The following is an 18,795-nucleotide window of genomic DNA, read 5'->3' on the forward strand; positions in this document are numbered from 1 at the left end:
TATGATAAATCCCATTTGCCATCCCGCTCATTAATTCAATAAATGTGAATTTTCATTGTTGATATTGATGTGTATTCCGACTTCTCTCCCCTACGTTTAAGCCAAATGGGAGGACTTACTCCTCTCTTAAGATGGTTTTCCTGATTCTGTCTTTACACCACTACCTATGGTATTTCATCCATCTAGAATGCCTCCCATTGAAGCATCTTCCCCTTGATCTTCACTGCTCAAAACCATGCCTGTCCTTCAATATCCAGCACAAATGTCACTTTCTCCATGAAGTCTCCCCTAACCATCCTTCCCTAAGGTGGCTTCTTTCTTCTCAGAACTCCTATATCACTTTGTTTCTATCAAACAATGCATACTAACTACATACTCCAGTGTGTGTGTGTGTATGTGTGTGTGTATACACACGTACACTATCAAATGTACATATCATTTCTCTTACCAAAGTGTAAGTTCATTAGGGGGTAAGCACTGTAGTCTATTTGTCATTGTGCTATACAACATGCCAAGTGTAGTGTCTTGTATTTAGTAGGTATTTATTAAATATTTATTGACTGAACTTCCCTAAGATATTTACCAAATAAAACTTTGTAGAGAAATTTCAGTTATGAAAATAATAAATTCAACTTAATATAATCCATAGAAACAAAAGGGGATTTGATTAGCTGAATATCCCTCACTCAGTTTTCAAAGACCAAATATCATGCCATAATCTCTTTAAGACATCCACCATTACCCTGTATATTTCTGCTGTATCTTCCTAGGGAAAGAAAAATAATCATTTGCTATAAACCAAGTTCACGGAACAAAATTGGACTGAATCTAATCTGCCCTTTGCAAAAATACATGAAGGAAAATGAAATAAATTGGAATAGATCTGCCAAATGTTGGGTACTTCACATTAAAAAGTCATCAGAGAAATAACTATTTACCAACTCTGAATCATTGGAACATCAGCTGTACCTTTTTAAAAAATCTTATAAAATACATGTGTGCTAACAATGGGATAAGATTGGTGTCCCTCAACAGGAATACTTGAAAAATGTAATCTAGTCATGCAAAATACAGTGAAAAATAAGTCTCTATTTTTAAAAAAATACCCCACTGAGAAATTGTAGTTCAAGAATGGAGAGTATAGGGGCAGCTAGGTGGTGCAGTGGATAGAGCACCAGCCCTGGAGTCAGGAGTACCTGAGTTCAAATCCAGCCTCAGACACTTAACACTTACTAGCTGTGTGACCCTGGGCAAGTCACTTAACCCCAATTGCCTCACTAAAAAAAAAAAAAAAAAAGAATGGAGAGTATAGTGATAGGGTGAATAGGGAAAATGCTTTTTAGTCTGAAATGTGGGATAAATAAGAATGCTATTGACAAACCAAGCTGAGAAACTAGAGGAAATCCAACTAAGGTTTAACAGTATTGAACAGCCAAAATGCAAGCATAATACCATCACATTCCAAACAGACAAGTTGTACTATCAGGGTCCTTTCCCCTGTAGTGGGGTTGGCAGGTGCTCAGTTGCTACATCATGGTTGAAAGACCATGTCTTGAATGAAATGATGCAAGAACTGAGCACTAGGACCAAGGACAACTCCAGGAATCATATAAAGCATGGGAGAATGGTGAAAAGATACATACACTGTGAGTGACAATGTTGTCTAATGGTTAGCTGGCACCATAGCCAGGAAAAATTGGGTTCAGATATGGCCCCACAATTGACTCATTACCCCAAAAAAATCATTTAACCTCTCAACATCTAGGCAACTCTTTAAAATTATACGTTAGAAAATATTGACCTGAATTAGTAAAACGAAGTTTCTTATCTGTTTCTTAGATAAGTAAAATCACAGCTCCAGTCCCTACCCCTATTCTAAATACTATTTGTGATATTTATGTATCTTCCAAAGGGATTTATACACACACACACACACACACACACAAATACAAACTGGTCTCCTTTTAAGAAGAGAAGATAGAAGGGCTCTGGGTTTTCAGTGAGAACGAAATGTTCTTTTTTAAAAAATGGATAAAAAGATTTACTGTGAAAAATAAATAAGAAAAGAGATGTGAAAAGAGAGAGAGAGAATGTGAAAGAGAAGAGAATGAACCAGGAACACACTTGGAACTATGAGCAAGAAGCTTGGAGTCCTTAAGAATACAGCTCAGTCTCCTCCAAACAATACCACAAGTTTTCCTACTGCCATTTAATTCTGAGCCCATCTGATATCCACCCTTAGTGTCTGTCCAAGATAGATATAGCTATATCAATTTAGGTATAGATCTATATTGATAAAGATATAGCTAGACTTACTGATGTACTGGTTCTAATGAATTGCTCATACAATTACACATCTATACTGGAGAAGTCTTTCATTCACTTGGTTTCTCCTCTATGAATAACTGGCCTGAACTCTTTGGGGTAATTACAGATCTCATTTAAAAGCTTCTGCAATGTGAAGGGCCCCGATCAATCAGCACAATGTAAACTGCAAACTGGAATATTTAGATGACCTCACAATCTCTATGGAATCTCTCTTCCATTTGTACTCTTTTTTGGACATCCCCCATGACTGTGTAAAATCCCTTTTTCAAACATGTCTCCCTATTTTATGTCTTACTTGATATGTATAATTAAAGGGTTGCCTAAGAAATTATAAGTTTGAACAGCTCATTTTATTTTTACACGTGCTTGGGAGATATGCTAGGAATGTGCTAGAGCCTGCTTGTACTGGTTCTAGAAAGTTGATTGTTAAATTTTCAGGGTGAGCATTTAAACCTCAGAAATTGGCAAATACAACAAATCAGGGCTTGCTTTATTGTTTCATTGATTATCTAGACTTAGGAAAGCAATGGTGAAAGTGTTGATGATGCACATTAAACTTTTTAAATTTTGATTTTATTTTTATGTTCAACTCCACATTGTCTCCCTCCCTCCACCTCCTTACCCATCCATTGAGAAGTCAAGAAATACAATATCCATTATACATATACAGTCATGAAAAATATATTTCTTTATTAGCTATGTTGGGTGGAGGAGCAAGAAAAATAAAGGGAAAAAAACATGCTTCAATGGATACTGTGAGTTCTTCAGTTCTCTGTCTGAAGATGGATGGCATGTTATATCCCATGAGTCCCTTAGAGTTGTGGTGAATCATTGTATTGATCAGTTACTAAATCTTTCACATTTGATTTCCCTTACAATACTGCTATTACTACATAGATTGTTTTTCTGGTTTTGCTCACTTCACTTTGCATCAGTTCATATATCTTCCCAGCTGTTTATGAAACCATCTACTTCATCATATCTGATAGTACAATAGCATTGTATCATATTCATATACCTTAACTCAGTCATTCCTCAATTGATAGTCATGCCCTCAATTTCCAATTCTTCACCACCACAAAAAGAGATGATACATATTAAATTTAAAATTATGTTGTATAGACATATTTTTCTCAAGAGGATCAGTTATTAAATATTTACCATCCTGCCCTTCATCAGATACCTTGTTGTATGAGATACTTTAAGGTGATGTTTTGCTCTACTGAATCAATTTTTTTTTTATGGGGCAATGAGGGTTAAGTGACTTGCCCAGAGTCACATAGCTAGTAAGTATCAAATGTCTGAGGCCGGATTTGAACTTGGGTCCTCCTGAATCCAGGGCCAGTGCTTTATCCACTGTGCCACCTAGCTGCCCCCAATCAATTATTTTTAAAGCAAAAAAAAAGTATAGTGAAATCTCCTATTCTTTTTTCTTTCAGTCAATTTTTTGACTATAAAGATGCAATCTCCTGTGGAATATCACTGATAAAAGCTTCTTTTTTCTTCATCATGGATTTCATCAAGATAGATATAGATTCCTCTCATAAAAAGATCAGCACATACAACCATAATTATTTATGTCTTTCTGGTCACCTTATTTCCATGAGAATATAGTCCATGATTTCTCCAACCCCAACATTTGTTATCTTCATCTGTTTCAGTTACCTTAAGATTCTATATTTCAATGCCCTCAAAATTGTATTCAACCTTCAACACAGATTTTGTCTGTGTATGCATAGTCTAATAGATTGGCTCCTTACTTTTCTTACCATCATTTCACTGGTTCATTTCGCAACAAAATTTCAGAGTCAAAGGAATCTCTGTGTACATCTAGTCAAATCCAAACTTGAAAAAGAATTCCTTATAAACAAATCCAACATGTCAGCCTTCAGCCTGTGAAGACTTCCAATGAGAGATTCCCATTACTTTCCATTCCTTTCTTGGATGGCTCCAATCATTTGGGAGTTTGTCTCCCTCCCCACCCCCCCAAACAACAACAACAACCAAGCCTAAATTTGCCTTTTCTAATTTCTACCCTTTGCTCATATTTTTCTCCATGCTTCCAAAGAATATGTCTAATCCCTGTTCTATGGAATATCCCTTCAGGTACTTGAAGATAACTATCAAATTCTCCCTAATCTTCCTTTGCTTCAGGCTATTCGAACTAGGCACAAATTCAATACATTTCAATAATCCTTCTACAGACATTTAAACTTCTACTTTTTCCATTCAAAACACTGTAGATTGTGATGCCTAGAGTCCATGTGTCCTTCCATTGTCATTGATAGAGAATTGAGTCACTTCTATAGTTCCTTACAAATGCTTTCAATTTCTCACCTGATCTATATCCTTCAAATTTCATCCTTGGAGGAGGGGGAGTGAATAAGCATTTATACAGTTCCTACTTTGTGCCAGGTACTATTTACCAATATTATCTTATTTGATTCTCACAATAATACTGCAAGCGAGGAGCTCACAATTGTGGAAAATTGAGGCAAGCAGAAGTTAAGTCACTTGCACAGGATCACACAGCTAAGTGTCTGAGGTGATATTTGAACTCAAGCCTTCTGGCTTGAGTGTCAGTGTCACAGTGGGGTGCCACTATCTCTGGTGCTTAAATGACCTCAGAATGACTCGGTTTAGTGGTGTCTCTTGCCAAGGTTTCTGTCATTTTTTTCCTCTTGATATTTTATAAAGCAACATATCCTTCCACCATCATCCTCCTATAAGACATTAAATACAAGTTTATATTCTAAGAAGTTATTTCTTTTAGATGTCATATTTCTCTGGTTGAAAAGAAAATCAAGTATCTACTGACTGAGGTAGTTTCTAGTCTCATTTAGTCTTCTTATAGTAATATTTTATTTTATCCTGTTAAATTCACTTAGTAAATAAGTATAGTCTGTGTTGAGGTCTGTTCTTTTACCCATTTCTCAGTGTGTGTGTGTGTGTGTGTGCCTCAGCAGTCAGTTTAAATTGATCAGATTGGAATTGCCTTCAATTAAGTACCCCCTTAACTTCCCATTTTTATTTTTTCTTCTAATTTGGCTTTTTTTTTTTTTTTGCAGGGCAATGGGGGTTAAGTGACTTGGCCAGGGTCACACAGCTAGTAAGTGTCAAGTGTCTGAGGCCGGATTTGAACTCAGGTACTCCTGAATCCAGGGCCAGTGCTTTATCCACTGCACCACCTAGCCACCCCTAATTTGTCTTTTTAAATGATACTTTGGTTGATATAGGTGATGTGAAAGCAAAAGTTATTTCTCATTGTATCAGGTTTCCCTCCCCAGTCCAGAGAGTAATCCCAAAGAATAAAAGGATGACAATTGGTCTAATAAAATCAACATATTGAAAAGCCCTGAAGGGCAGCTAGGTGGTGCAGTGGATAAAGCACTGACCCTGGATTCAGGAGGACCTGAGTTCAAATCCAGACTCAGACACTTGACACTTACTAGCTATGTGACCCCAGGCAAGTCACTCATTGCCCCACAAAAGAAAAAAAAAAGAAAAAAAAAAAGAAAAAGCCTGCCTCTTTTCCCCATCCATGCCTGCAGGAGGTGCTTTATGGGACCCAAGATTTTTTCTATGACCTCCTGGAGGAAAGTCAGACCAAAGCGAGGGGCAGCTCTCCAAAAGAGGCAAAGCAGATTAAGGTTCAAATCCTAGAGCACCTGTTCTCAAAACCAGCTCTTAGCAAGGGGTCCACAGGTGATCAGTCCTGTGCTCCAGAAGTAATACTTTGTGATCATCCCTGAAAATACCTTTTAAATATTTATGGAATTTAAATTAGTAGGTGTCTCAGTTGGGATTTAACTAGGGTCTCTTTACTTTCCAGTCCACTACTGTACCCATTATGCTGCCTTACCAACACCAGGAAGAAACACAAGATGTTCTTAACAGAAATATCCCAGGATGCTTAGCACTTCGTATAAGAGAAATTCCTTGATTGGGGGGAGGGAGAGAATGAATACATTTTAATATAATTAAATCCCTTCTCCATTTAGTTTGTTTTAAGGAACAGCAGATAAGCAAAAGTGAAATGTCTAGTGGGAGATCAGCACTGGAATAAAGACAAAGGAACCTGAATCATTAATCTTTTCAGCATGCAAATACAAATGTTCCTTTCCTGGTCATCATAACAGGCATGTGTTAGAGATAATTCTGTTCTTTTGTTCCTATAATAAGGAGCAGCCATACTCTAGTGGAACAAGTATTGACTTTAGTTTTGTGTTTGTTTGTTTGTTTGTTTGTTTGTTTTTTAACTTAGTTTTAAGATGCAATTCCTCCATTCACTAACTGTGATCTTGGGCAAATTTCCTGGTCCTCATCTGTCAAATGGGAATAATACTTGCACTACCAGTCTACTTTGAGGATTTGGAGCATCTGCTCAAGAAACTAGAGAAGTTTCCTCTTGCCTCTAAAATAAAATGGGAACTCTTCATAGGAATTGCCTGTTTCCTTCAAAGCTCAGCTCACTTGGCACCTCTCAGAAGAAGCCTGAAGTAGGTAATGGCCTTCCTCCAAGAAATTACTTCGTATATGCCTGTATACATTATGTATTTGCTGATATTAAGTACATTTTTTTTCTGTGATACCATGTAAACTCTTTGAGGGCAGGGACTGCTTCATTTTTTATCTTTGCATCCCCTGTACTAAGCATACTACCCAGCACTTAGGAGGTACCTAATAAACACTTACTGAATGAAAGGATGAATGAATCATACATACATACATACATACATACACACACATACATATATATACACACATATATACACACACATATATACACACATACACACATATATATACACACGTACATACACACATGCACATACACATATATGTGTATATATTTACACACATATATATGATTCATTCATCCTCTGTATATATATATACACACATACATACACACACATATATGTGTATATATATTTACACACATATATATGATTCATCCATCCTCTGTATATATATACACACACAAATACTGTATAAATGTCAATTATTATCATTATTTTTCTTTCCAATATTTTCTTTCTAATATTTTAGCTCATATTTTCTAGACATAGTGGTTGTATTTGAGACTATAGTAAGAATGATAGAATAGCTTCAGTTCTAGTAAGTTTAAAAAAAATAAAAGAATTAAGATGAAATTCTTGAGCTCCCATCCCTATTCCCAAGTCTATTGCTTATGTGATCATTTAAGCATATTGGGGTTCTGGTTTTTCAACATGTAATGTGAAAAATACATATCGGTTTGCAGAAGTCTCAGAGATGGATTCTGAGTATTCATCACTATTTCGCCTTCAGATCCTGAAAGAATTGCCCTTGGTTTAAATTGAAGACTCTAGGATTAGGTTGTTCCTGAAGTATTGTGATTTAAGAAAGTTCATGTGCGGTGAAAAAGAACAAGAAGAAGAAATAGACAGCAAATTAAGACACACTGCCAAACATCTGGAAGAGAAAGGAAAAGAATTATGGGAAACCAGATGGAAAGAGTGCTGGCCAGATAAAATGACAGCAAAGTTTCTTCAGAATGCATGAGTATCTGATTAGGTAAGAAAATCTGATTTAATTGGAAAATGCCAATAAAATGTGTATTCTAGGCAGTCTCAATACAGAAAGACTTTTAAAAAATTTTTATCATATTGTTTTTGCCAAGAGTTAAAGTTTTACAATGCTGATTTTCACTTGCTAGCCACTGGGTGTTATTATTATTTTTTTTAATTTCCTGAGAGTAACCAAACCCTAGTTAATTCTCAAAAGACTTACAGTTAGGGGCAGCTAGGTGGCGCAGTGGATAGAGCACCGGCCCTGGAGTCGGGAGTTCCTAAGTTCAGGTCCGGCCTCAGACACTTAATACTTACTAGCTGTGTGACCCTGGGCAAGTCACTTAACCCTAATTGCCTCACTAAAAAAAAAAAAAAAAAAAAAAAAAAAAAAAAAAGACTTACAGTTAGAGGTGTCTATTGAACAACATTTCATTGCTACTCTCATTAGCTAAAAGAAATCCCTGATGAAACTATAGTATGAATGGAGTATTGTGTTTATGAATTTCATATGGTTGTTTGTCTTGAGGCACTGAAAAAAGCATTTTTAGAATTAGCCACACCTCTGCTACAAAAGTCCCTTCCTGGGATAGTGAGAAACTCCTCTGAGGCAGCTCATATGGTCTTCCAACACTGACACTTCCCAAAAAGGGGAATCAGAAGAGCAGCCCGTTCTTTTTTTCTTGAATGAATTTTCTTGCCAATGGCTTGACATAAGAGCTTTTGGAGAATGAAGTCAGAGAATTACAGGATCTCAGTTTTGGAAGGAATATGAGAGGTCGCCTAGTTCAACTCATTCCAGGAGCATGATTCCCTCCCTCTATAACCATCCCCTAGATGGTCATCTGGCCACTGCTTAGGACCTCCAGAAGGGAGGCCTCACCTACCTCTCCAAGCAGTCCATTCTACAACTATAGCCCCAATTATGAGGAAATTATTCCTTATATTGAACTGAAATATGAAACTTCCATTTACTAATTCTACCCTGACCTCCCTAGTTGTGCTTCTGACTCTTTGGACTTCACCACCATAACTCAAATGCCTTCTCACTGAAATATTTCTCTCCCCTGTGGATTTCTTACTCAATTGTCTTCCCAAGATCTCCATTGTGAGAAGGGCCTTGGATTTCCTTTATTCCACTCTTAGCTTGGCTTCTATTTTTCTAAACTTAGCCACCATTCTCCTATATGAGTGCCTCCCACACACACACACTTTTTCAGCTCCCTTCTTTCTTCCTCCATTAGAATTTAAGCTCCTTGAGAGCAGGAACCATCTTTTTTAAAAATTATATTTGTTTCTCCAGCACTTAACACAATGCCTAGCACACAGTAGGTACTTAAAAATATTTGTTGCACACCTGCCTCTGGGGCCAACCAAGTCTAATGCCTTTTCTACATGACATTACTTCAAAGACCATAATCATAGAATCATGGACTTGGGTGTTCTACTTTAGAGAACATTTTAGAGGTGTTCTAATACAAACCCATTATTCCACAAAGAAAGAAACTGAGAAGGCCCAGAGAGGCCACACAGGTAAGTAGAAAAGCCAGAGATCCAAACCCAAGTCTTTTGATTATGAATCCAGTATTTCCATAGCACTGACTTCTATATTCTAAGCTAAAAATCCCATTTTTATTTTGTTTTATTTAGATATTTTTCTACTAACTCTCTTGAATGACATGGTATTGAGGCCTTTTGATACTGTCTTCCTGAATGTCCTCCTGCAGATGCATCATATATTTTAATGTCTTTTCTAAATTCTGGCCCCTAGGACTTAACGCAGTACCCTAGATGTGTTCTGATGAGAGTAGATGGTGATGGGATTTTCAAATCCCTTATTTGTGACAAGATAATAATAGATAGGTTTTTTTGAGAGGAGTTGCAGGGGACAGGGAAGAAGGTTGCCACATCACACTGTTGAACTCACGTATATCAAACTCATAATGCATTAAAGCCCCCAGGTAATTTTATATGAACTATTATCTAGCCACATCTTTCCTACCCCATACTTGCAAAATTGATTTTGTTTTAACCCAGATTAAGAACTTTGTATTTATCGCTATTAAATTTTTAGATTTAATCTATTATTTCAGCTTGTCAGGCTCTTTGGAATCTCCATTCTAATATGCAACATGTGAGCTGTCCCTCCCAGCTTCATGTCATCTGTCAGTTTGACAAACATACCATCTATGCCTTCACCCAAGTCATTGATTAAAATGTTAAACAGAAGAGGACCCTGCAGCATTTCACTCTATCCAGGAGTTACTTCTCTCCAGGTAAAGTAGGGACATTGACACATTAATCACAATGCTTTGGGTCTGACCATTCAGCCAGGTCGATATCCTTATAACTGTACTTTCAGCCAATTCACTATTTCCATGTTGTCCACAAGGATATGCAACATTTGTCAAATGCTCTGCTAAAATACATCCACAAAATATGTCTATAACATTCTCTTGAACTACCTATCTAGTTACTCTGTTAGCAAAGGGAATGGTATTAGTCTGGGATGGTTGTTCTTAATGAAGCCATGTTGGCTTGTTGTGTTTGCCCTTTCCTTTCCTTAAGGCTCATGAACACACCTTTTCATATTGTATTCTAGAAAATTCTAGGATGTCCTTGAATACCAGACTCATCAGACCACCTTGTGAAGAATCATAAGACCATAGATACAGAACCAGAAGGGACATTTGAGGACATTAAATCCAACCTCCTCATTTGCAAAAGAGAAAACAGATGGTGAATGATCCAAGATTATCTAGAAAGCAGTAAATAGTAGATAGCAGGGCTGACACTTGAATCTTATTGCAAATCCACCATCTTCTCCTTTTAAATAACCAATCCCTTTGCCTTTCTCCTCACCTATGAGAGTTCTTCTTTTCTTCATGGTTCTGCAAATATCCTAAAAAGTGTTTGAGCTTTTACACCAAAAATTCTATTGGTACCTTGGGCTACCAACACATGAAATACATTGAAATCAGCTAGGTGCTCTCTTATCATATCTTCATGTAAATTTTCAATTCTCTGTTAATTACTTTTCTTCTATCCTTCAGATGAAGTTGTGAGCAGAGACCCTGGCATCAAAGGGGCATATCTGGGCAGAGACATATATCAGGTAGATAATAAGGGGCAAGGCTTGGGTGAAGAAGCCCAATGGAAGCAGCATAATGACAGCTCCAGAAGACACCATTGGCCTCAGAGCATCACACTTCCCTGTTAAGTCAAGTCAACAAACATTCAACAAGCATTCATGTGCCAGGCCATATAGTAAATATTGGGGATGAAAAGAAAGGCAAAACAAAACAAAGATACAAAAATAAAAACATTCCCTGATCCCAAGGAGCTCATGGTCTACTGGGGGACACAACATGCAAACAATTATTTAAAAACAACATATACTTGTATCTTGTTTTTACAACTTAAAAAGTACTAAGACCTTTGAGGCTGTATTTACAAGATAAATTGAAAAATCATCTCAGAGCAATGGAACTAAGATTAAGAATTGGGAAAAGGCTTCTTGCAGAAGATTGGACTTTAGCTGAAACTTGAAGGAAGCCAAGAGGAGGAGATGAAAAAGAAGAAATTTCCAGATATGAAGGATAGCCAGTGAAAATGCCCAGTGTCTAGAAATGGAGTTCTTTGTGTGAGGCCGATGGTACTGAATCACAGAGAGTAAGGCATAAGAGGACTGGAAAGACAGTAAGGGTCAGGTTATGAAGGGCTTTAAAAGCCATACATGTTCTCTATTTGTATGCCCTCACATACATCTACCCTCGCCCAATTTGTTCCATACATCTGTGCTCCTGAATGAATGTTTCCTAAGCATGATCACTTTGTCCAGTGATGGTGTATGTATTTGTGGGATTGTCCCAAGTCTAACTGTTGGTGCTTTTCCACTATGCTACATCATTCAATGCCGTTGGTTTTAACTAATTTTCTTCTCTGACTTAATAGTAAAAGTAATATGTTGGTAGGAGCTTGTACCACATTTAACAAAAAGAATTTGTAAAAATAAATAAATAAATAAAATTTTAAAAAACAAAATAAATTTAAATAAGTTTTTAAAATTTTAATTTAAATGGTTTTTAACAAGAATTTGCAAGGACTTCAGATTTGGCATAGCATTTCTAGGGGCCTACAGGAGAGAAGGCAGTGATTCAAGTGACAACTCAAAAATGATAGGGGCTAGATCTGTGAGTTCTTTTTTTTTTTTTAAGAGCTATTTTTTTCCTGCAGGGTGATGAGGGTTAAGTGATTTGCCCAGAGTCACACAGCCAGCAAATGTCATGTGTTTGAGGCCTGATTTGTACTCAGGTCCCCTTGAATCCGGTGCTGGTGCTCTATCCACTGCACCACCTTGCTGCCCCCTGTGAGTTCACTGATTAGGGGAACTCCTCAATGAGGAAGGTACTCTACTAAGGAAGACTGGTATCTTCTCTGCAGCTTTAAGTCTTAAAGAGCTATGTGGTGCACTAGGAGGTTATGTGTTAAAAGACAGTGCTCCAAGTGCTGCATCAATAGTCTATTTAAATACCAAAATAGAAAACCAGACTTTTCTTCCTATAAAGTACATCTATATTAACTTCAGTGTCCAAAATGACCATCTGATGAGTTAGAAATAACAAAATAAATGAAATTATAACCCACACCACTGAATATAAAGATACTGAGTGTTCAAATGTTACATAAATATTCTTTTTTTTTTTTTTGGTGAGGCAACTGGGGTTAAGTGACTTGCCCAGGGTCACACAGCTAGTGTCAAGTGACTGAGGCCAGATTTGATCTCAGGTCCTCCTGAATCCAGGGCCAGTGCTCTATCCACTGTGCCACCTAGCTGCCCCATTACATAACTATTCTTGATAGTAGTAACCATATTCTCTTCAAAGGCAGATTGGATGAGTATTTCTGCAAAGCTGATGATGCTTAAACTAAATAATGAAGAACTCATGCTTTGGGAACTGCTACAATCTGTGTTAAATACCACACATAATAATGGAAACATTACAATTTTTCATAATGGGTAATTTAACTATTTTGGTACATGATTTGATGTGTGATTTTTTTAATACAGTTTAAATCATGTACATGACAACATTGCTTGAAATTCAGTTTTTGTATCTTGGGGCAAGACTGCTAACTTGTTTTATATACCTTTGAGCTATTTTAAGTCCTGTGCCATTAGTGACCATACCCATTGACCAATGACTTTGCATAGAGAATTTAAGTAGAAAAAGTTAAGATTGTAGCAACTGTACAATGAACAAAATATGTATGCTTTCTATCAAGCTTGTAGTAGAAATAAAACTCTAAAAAATCTCAACATAGAAAAACACATGTGTGTATATATAATTATAACATATGTGTTTATGTATATATATATGCATGCATGTGTGTACATACCTATTATGTGCACACATGTATGTATGTATAGGAGTCTACACACACACATATATCTGCAATAGCTCAAATGTGTAGGAGAAATTTACTGTTGTGCCATGAGCTCTCTCCCACTGAGTTGTGTCCTACTTTAAGTTTCATGCCTTGCTTTGCTTTCAGTGAATTTGCTGCCTCCTCTGAAACTTTAATCTGCCAGGGTGAAATGAAAACAGGACTGCATAATTACCCATGAGGATTTGGAGGTTAGATAAAGGAGTACTTGCTGCTAAGTATAGGATGTATATTCATTCACTTTTAAAATCTGCAGCCCCCACCCTTAACTACAAACATTCTCCCCAATCCTCTCCAATTATCTCAATTCTACCAATACTTCTAGGCTCAGCTCAAGTCCCACCTTCTCGGTGGGAGCCTTCCCTAAACACCTCAGGTCATGGTAATCTCTCTCTGCTCTAATTGTAGATGACACTTATTGTCTTTACTATGCATATGGCACAGTGGTAAGAGTGCTGATTGGGAGTTAAAGAGCCTGGGTTAAATTCTAGTTACCATCTGAGATTACTCATTCTATAACTTTGGACAAATCACTTAACCTCGCCTGTAAAGTAAGGAGGTTGCACTAGTCGACCTCCAATATCCCATCTAGCTCTTCTGCCTTTAAATCCATAACCCTATGATTCCATGCTAATCTTATCATGCCTCAACTAGATCTGAGATTTCATGAGGGAAGAGGCCATAGGCTGACCTTGTCAATATCTCTTAGAAGAAATCATGCAGAACCTTATCCTTAGCCAGTATTCAAATCACTGTTGGTTGACAGATGGATTCTTCCAGTTCAGGGAAGGTTTTGTTGCCCAACCTAATAAAAGGACTCAGCATCATATAAGAGTATATATTTAAATACACTCTTCAAGATTTCATAATAGTAAAATAAACACGTTTATGTAACATTTTGAGATTTGCAAAACATTTTTCTCACAACACCCCTGAGAGACAGGTAGTGCAAATATCATTTTTTCCATTTTATTTATTAGAAAACTGAGGCAGTGCTCACTTCAGCAGCACATATACTAAAATCGGAACAATACGGAGATTAGCATGGCCCCAGCGCAAGGCTGACACGCAAATTCATGAAGCGTTCCATATTAAAAAAAAAAAAGAAAGAAAGAAAAGAAAACTGAGGCAACAGAGAGGTGCAGTGACAATACCTGACCCATGGTTACATAGCATCTGAGATCTGAAACAAGTTCATAGTACTTATTAATATTAAACTGTCCAAAACACTTCCCTTTATTTTATTATTATTATTATTTTTGCTGGGCAATGAGGGCTAAATGACTTGCCCAGGGTCATACAGCTAGTAAGTGTCAAGTGTCTGATGCGGATTTGAACTCAGGTACTCCTGAATTCAGGGCCAGTGCTCTATCCACTGCACCACCTAGCTGCCCCCAAAACACTTCCCTTTATTTTACAGTTGAGATAATGGCATTCAGAGATGTTAAGGAGCTTGTTCTGGGTCATACAATTCTAGCAAATAGCAAAGGATCTGAGTCCACATGCAAACTCAGGTCCTCTGACTCCAAATTCAGTGTACCTCCCAATCGTGAGTCAATAGAATTCATCTTTATCCTAAAGCTACTTCTGCTGAACTCAAGATTTCAGAAGGAATATTCTCTATTCATCAACTTGCACATTTACAGTGAAAGGTTCTTGAAGCTCACAACTGCTCAGCAGCATGTGGCATTTGCCAAAAGTGGCAGCTGAATATATACTGAAATCATCAGTCACCTTGAACAATTTAAATTGGCCATGAAAAAGAAAATGAGATTATTTTTATGTTGGGCTTTAAAAGCTTTGTTTTCTTTTCCCCTTTCCATAAGGAAGCCTAGGCAGAATAGTGTTGGGGGCAGTAAACTGGACTTTGAAGACAGGGGAGACCAGGTTTCATAGCCTGAAGCTTCTACCTATTAGCCGAATAACCACTTAACCTCTGCTTCTTGAGTTTACCCATCTGAAAAAATGTGGGTAACAATTTCTAGTACATCCTGCTTCACAGGACAGTAGCAAGGATCAAATAAGAAAATTCTTCGCAAACCATAAAGTGTGAGCTATTATTGGGATCCATCTTTATTTATACATGATTCTTATAAAGACAAATTATTGATTTGTGATTGGAGAAGCTCAGCACTGTAAAGAGAGTATACTTCTATTTTAGAAGAGGGAAATCATCTAAATTCTTTTATTTTCCAATTTAGTTTGCTTTCATTCCCATCATTCCTTTAGCCTGCTGAGTTTGATTGCCAGCTGAAGAGCTGAGAGGAACCTTTTAAAGTTCTTTACCTTTTTACTGGGAAGGTCTAATCTCTTCTGCTTCAAAGTTAATAGCTCAGTTGAGACTAACCTGGCCATTCTAACAAATACAGAAGCACATCTAACAAATGTGCCCCTACCTCTTCCCCTATCCATACATTTGTAGACTTTCTGATGGGTGGGAGAAAGAGTAAAGGTGATAAGAGAGGATCAAAGTTCAAATAAATCAAAGGGTGGTGATGGCCTCTTTTGGAAATAAATTCTATTATGGAGAATATGCCAGGGATCAATCATCTTTTGGTCACTCTATGACCTTCAGCTTATCATCTCTTTTCCTGACCTACCTAGACATTCTGTTCTTTTCCTTCCTTTGTCATGACCAAATGGTATGGTGGGAAGAGAAATGGATGAAGTCAGAAGAACTGGATTCTGGGTTCTTGCAAGCAATATGACCGAGGGCTAGTTACTTAACTTCCCTGTACCTCAGGTTCCTAATCTGTATAATAGGTCTAATAAATATTTGCCCTACCAACTTCAGATAATTGTTATGAGAATCAGAAGAGATAATGTATGTGAAACAATTTTTTGACAAAAAAAAGTGCTATGAAAATGGTAATAGAATAATCCAGCACCTAGGACAGTGCTTTATACTTTAGTAGGCCTTTAGAAGTGTTTACTGAATTGAACCAATTATAGTTGTAAGATGGGCTTTCTGTGGTCCACCTGAAGAAATCTTCTTTATGTTCATCTTTAAAATCATCATACACCTCATAAAAAATGTTATTTAGCACCTAACTACATTTAGGATTGTGTAAATGCTAAGTAAGGAGAATTACTTAGACACAGCCCCTATGCTTCAAGAGATTGCAGTGAATATTAAATACACAGACACAAATGAAAATGTACAAGACCTAAAGCAGCTTGGGGTAGAAAGGGAAACATTAAAACAATATACACAGAGCAGCTAGGTGGCGCAGTAGCTAAAGCACCAGCCCTGGAGTCAGGAGGACCTGACTTCAAATCCTGCCTGCCCCAGACACTTGACACTAGCTGTGTGACCCTGGGCAAGTCACTTAACCCTCATTGCCTCTCCCCCCAAAAAAACACCAATATACACAGTATTTGAACTCCTAGATCTTTTCATCCTTCTTTTCTTATTTTCTTCATCCTCCTCTTTCTCCTCCTCCTTTCCCTTCTTCTTCTTCATCATCTTCTTCAACTTCTCTACTTCTACTTCTGTCTCTGTCTCTCCCTAATTCTGTCTCTGTGTCTGTCTCTCTGTCTCTCACTCTCTGTCTTTCTGTCTCTGTCTCTGTCTCTGTCTCTCTCTCTCTGTCTCTGTCTCTGTCTCTCTCTCTCAATTCTTCCCATGATTACCCTTGATGGAAAAGCAGAATGAGCTTAATCTCTCTTCTCCTTCACTATTCTTCAGATCCTTAAAGATAGATATCACTTCCTCCATAAGTTTTCTCTTGTCCAGGCTAAATATCTCTAGTTCTTCTAACCAATCTCAGATGGTTAAGATTCCAGTCTCCTCATCCTTCTGGCCACTATGCTGAATTGGTTCCAGCTTATCAATGACTTTCCTAACTGAATGCAATATTTCAGATACTGCTTGATCAGAGCAAAATATACCAGACTGTTACTTCTATTGTTGTCTTTGCTAGGTCTCTATAAATGTCACCTAACATTGCATTGTCTTTTTTGGCCACCATTTCACATTATTAACTCACATTGAGTGTGTAATCTAAAAAAAAATCACTACATCTTTTCCCAAAAGTGTTGTCAAATTCTGCCACCCCTAGCCTGAATTCATATGACTTATTTTTTTTTCAGGGCAATGAGGGTTAAGGGTCACACAGCTAGTAAGTATCAAGTGTCTGAGGCTGGATTTGAACTCAGGTCTTCCTGAATCCAGGGCTGGTGCACTATCCACTGCACCACCTAGCTGCCCCAATATGACTTATTTTTGAAACCAAATAAAGACTATATTTACCTCCGTTAAATTTCATCTTGTCAGATTTCCCCTAATGAAATCCTTTGGAATCCTGAATCTATCACCTAATATGTTGGCCATTCTCACAAGTGTTCTCTCATCTACAAATTTGAGAAACTTAGCAGAGTAGATAGAGTACTACACTTGGGGTTAGAATAAACTGGGTTCCAATATCACCTCTGAAACTTATTAGCTATTTGCTCATAGGCAAGTCATTAAACCTCTCATTGCTTTAGCTAGTTTCATAGGGTGAAGATGCTAGTCCCCTTTTCCTGTCACTTCATTTAATCTCTCTCTTCAGTTTTGTCATCTGTAAAATGGGCATAATCATGCCTACTTCATAGGGTTGTTGGGAGGCTCAAATGCAATAATATATAGAAAGTGCTGTGCAAAGTTTAAAGCTCTAATTATTTTGTCATTTATATATTTTGTATATATACTGTACCTACTTATCAGGAAACATGTCACATCCACTCCAGGATAGGCGAGGTGCAGAGGGTCTTTCCACTCCTAAGAAAACATTGAAATCATGTGACAGCTTCTTATGGAAAACTCCTAAGATCATCACCCTTTAAATACTGAGCCTTGCTTATCCTTCCATGCATTTACTGTCATTTCTACAACTCCACTCTGTCAGTTTGAAATGAAGATGCAGATCCATGGTTATCCAAATCAACAACATCAAAAAGAAACCATTCCTTCTCAAGCAAGCCAGGATCTTTCAGGGAGTTAACATTCTGGGCCCAGTGACATACCTATCAATGCTGGACAGCAGCTTTCAAGGTGCTAGCAAGGTCTGCATTTTGCCACCTCTTGGTGAATAATCATGCAGCATCACATACACTGAGACACATGAACACCTGCTGTTCTGTTTCAGTATTGCTGGGCCTGCTACCTTACCAACTTGGAAATTAAGCCTTGAAAAATGTTGTCAAGGTTGTTTCTATTTTGGGATAACAGTCTGTTCCTGTGGTGTTACAGGAAAATGGGCCAATGGAGTGCTGAAAACAGCTGAGGGGATCGGTAGGGCTTGCTAAAGAGAAGGGAGGAAGCACGTAGACATTACAGCTGTCAGAGGAAATTCAAAACAAAGAGAAAATGAGGAGATTTTCAACTTCCTTCTAAAAATCTCCCTTGTAGTTATTTAGGTTGGGTGTGAGAGTTGTGTAACCAAGTCAAATGGGGTTGAGAATCCAATGGTTGGAAGATTGTATA

At 37.5% G+C, this 18,795-nt stretch overlaps 1 protein-coding gene and 1 non-coding gene across 2 annotated transcripts in view; one reads left to right on the forward strand and one right to left on the reverse strand.

The window, feature by feature from the left end:
• Positions 1–18,451, reverse strand: part of CPO (carboxypeptidase O) — a 108,133-nt gene extending 89,682 nt beyond the window's left edge. The window contains exons 1-2 of the mRNA XM_043993359.1: positions 18,336–18,451; positions 18,030–18,090 (exon numbers count right to left, since the gene is read on the reverse strand). Of these exons, the coding sequence (XP_043849294.1) occupies positions 18,030–18,043 (14 nt within the window). The 5' untranslated portion in view covers positions 18,044–18,090; positions 18,336–18,451. The remainder of the gene's footprint in view (positions 1–18,029; positions 18,091–18,335) is intronic.
• On the forward strand, positions 14,321–14,424 carry LOC122752242. Its single transcript, XR_006356027.1, has one exon. It is a non-coding gene; the product is annotated as a U6 spliceosomal RNA (small nuclear RNA).
• Positions 18,452–18,795: the final 344 nt, after the last annotated feature.

Source organism: Dromiciops gliroides, chromosome 3 (genome assembly GCF_019393635.1).
Source record: "Dromiciops gliroides isolate mDroGli1 chromosome 3, mDroGli1.pri, whole genome shotgun sequence".
In the NCBI taxonomy this organism is placed as follows: Eukaryota; Metazoa; Chordata; class Mammalia; order Microbiotheria; family Microbiotheriidae; genus Dromiciops; species Dromiciops gliroides.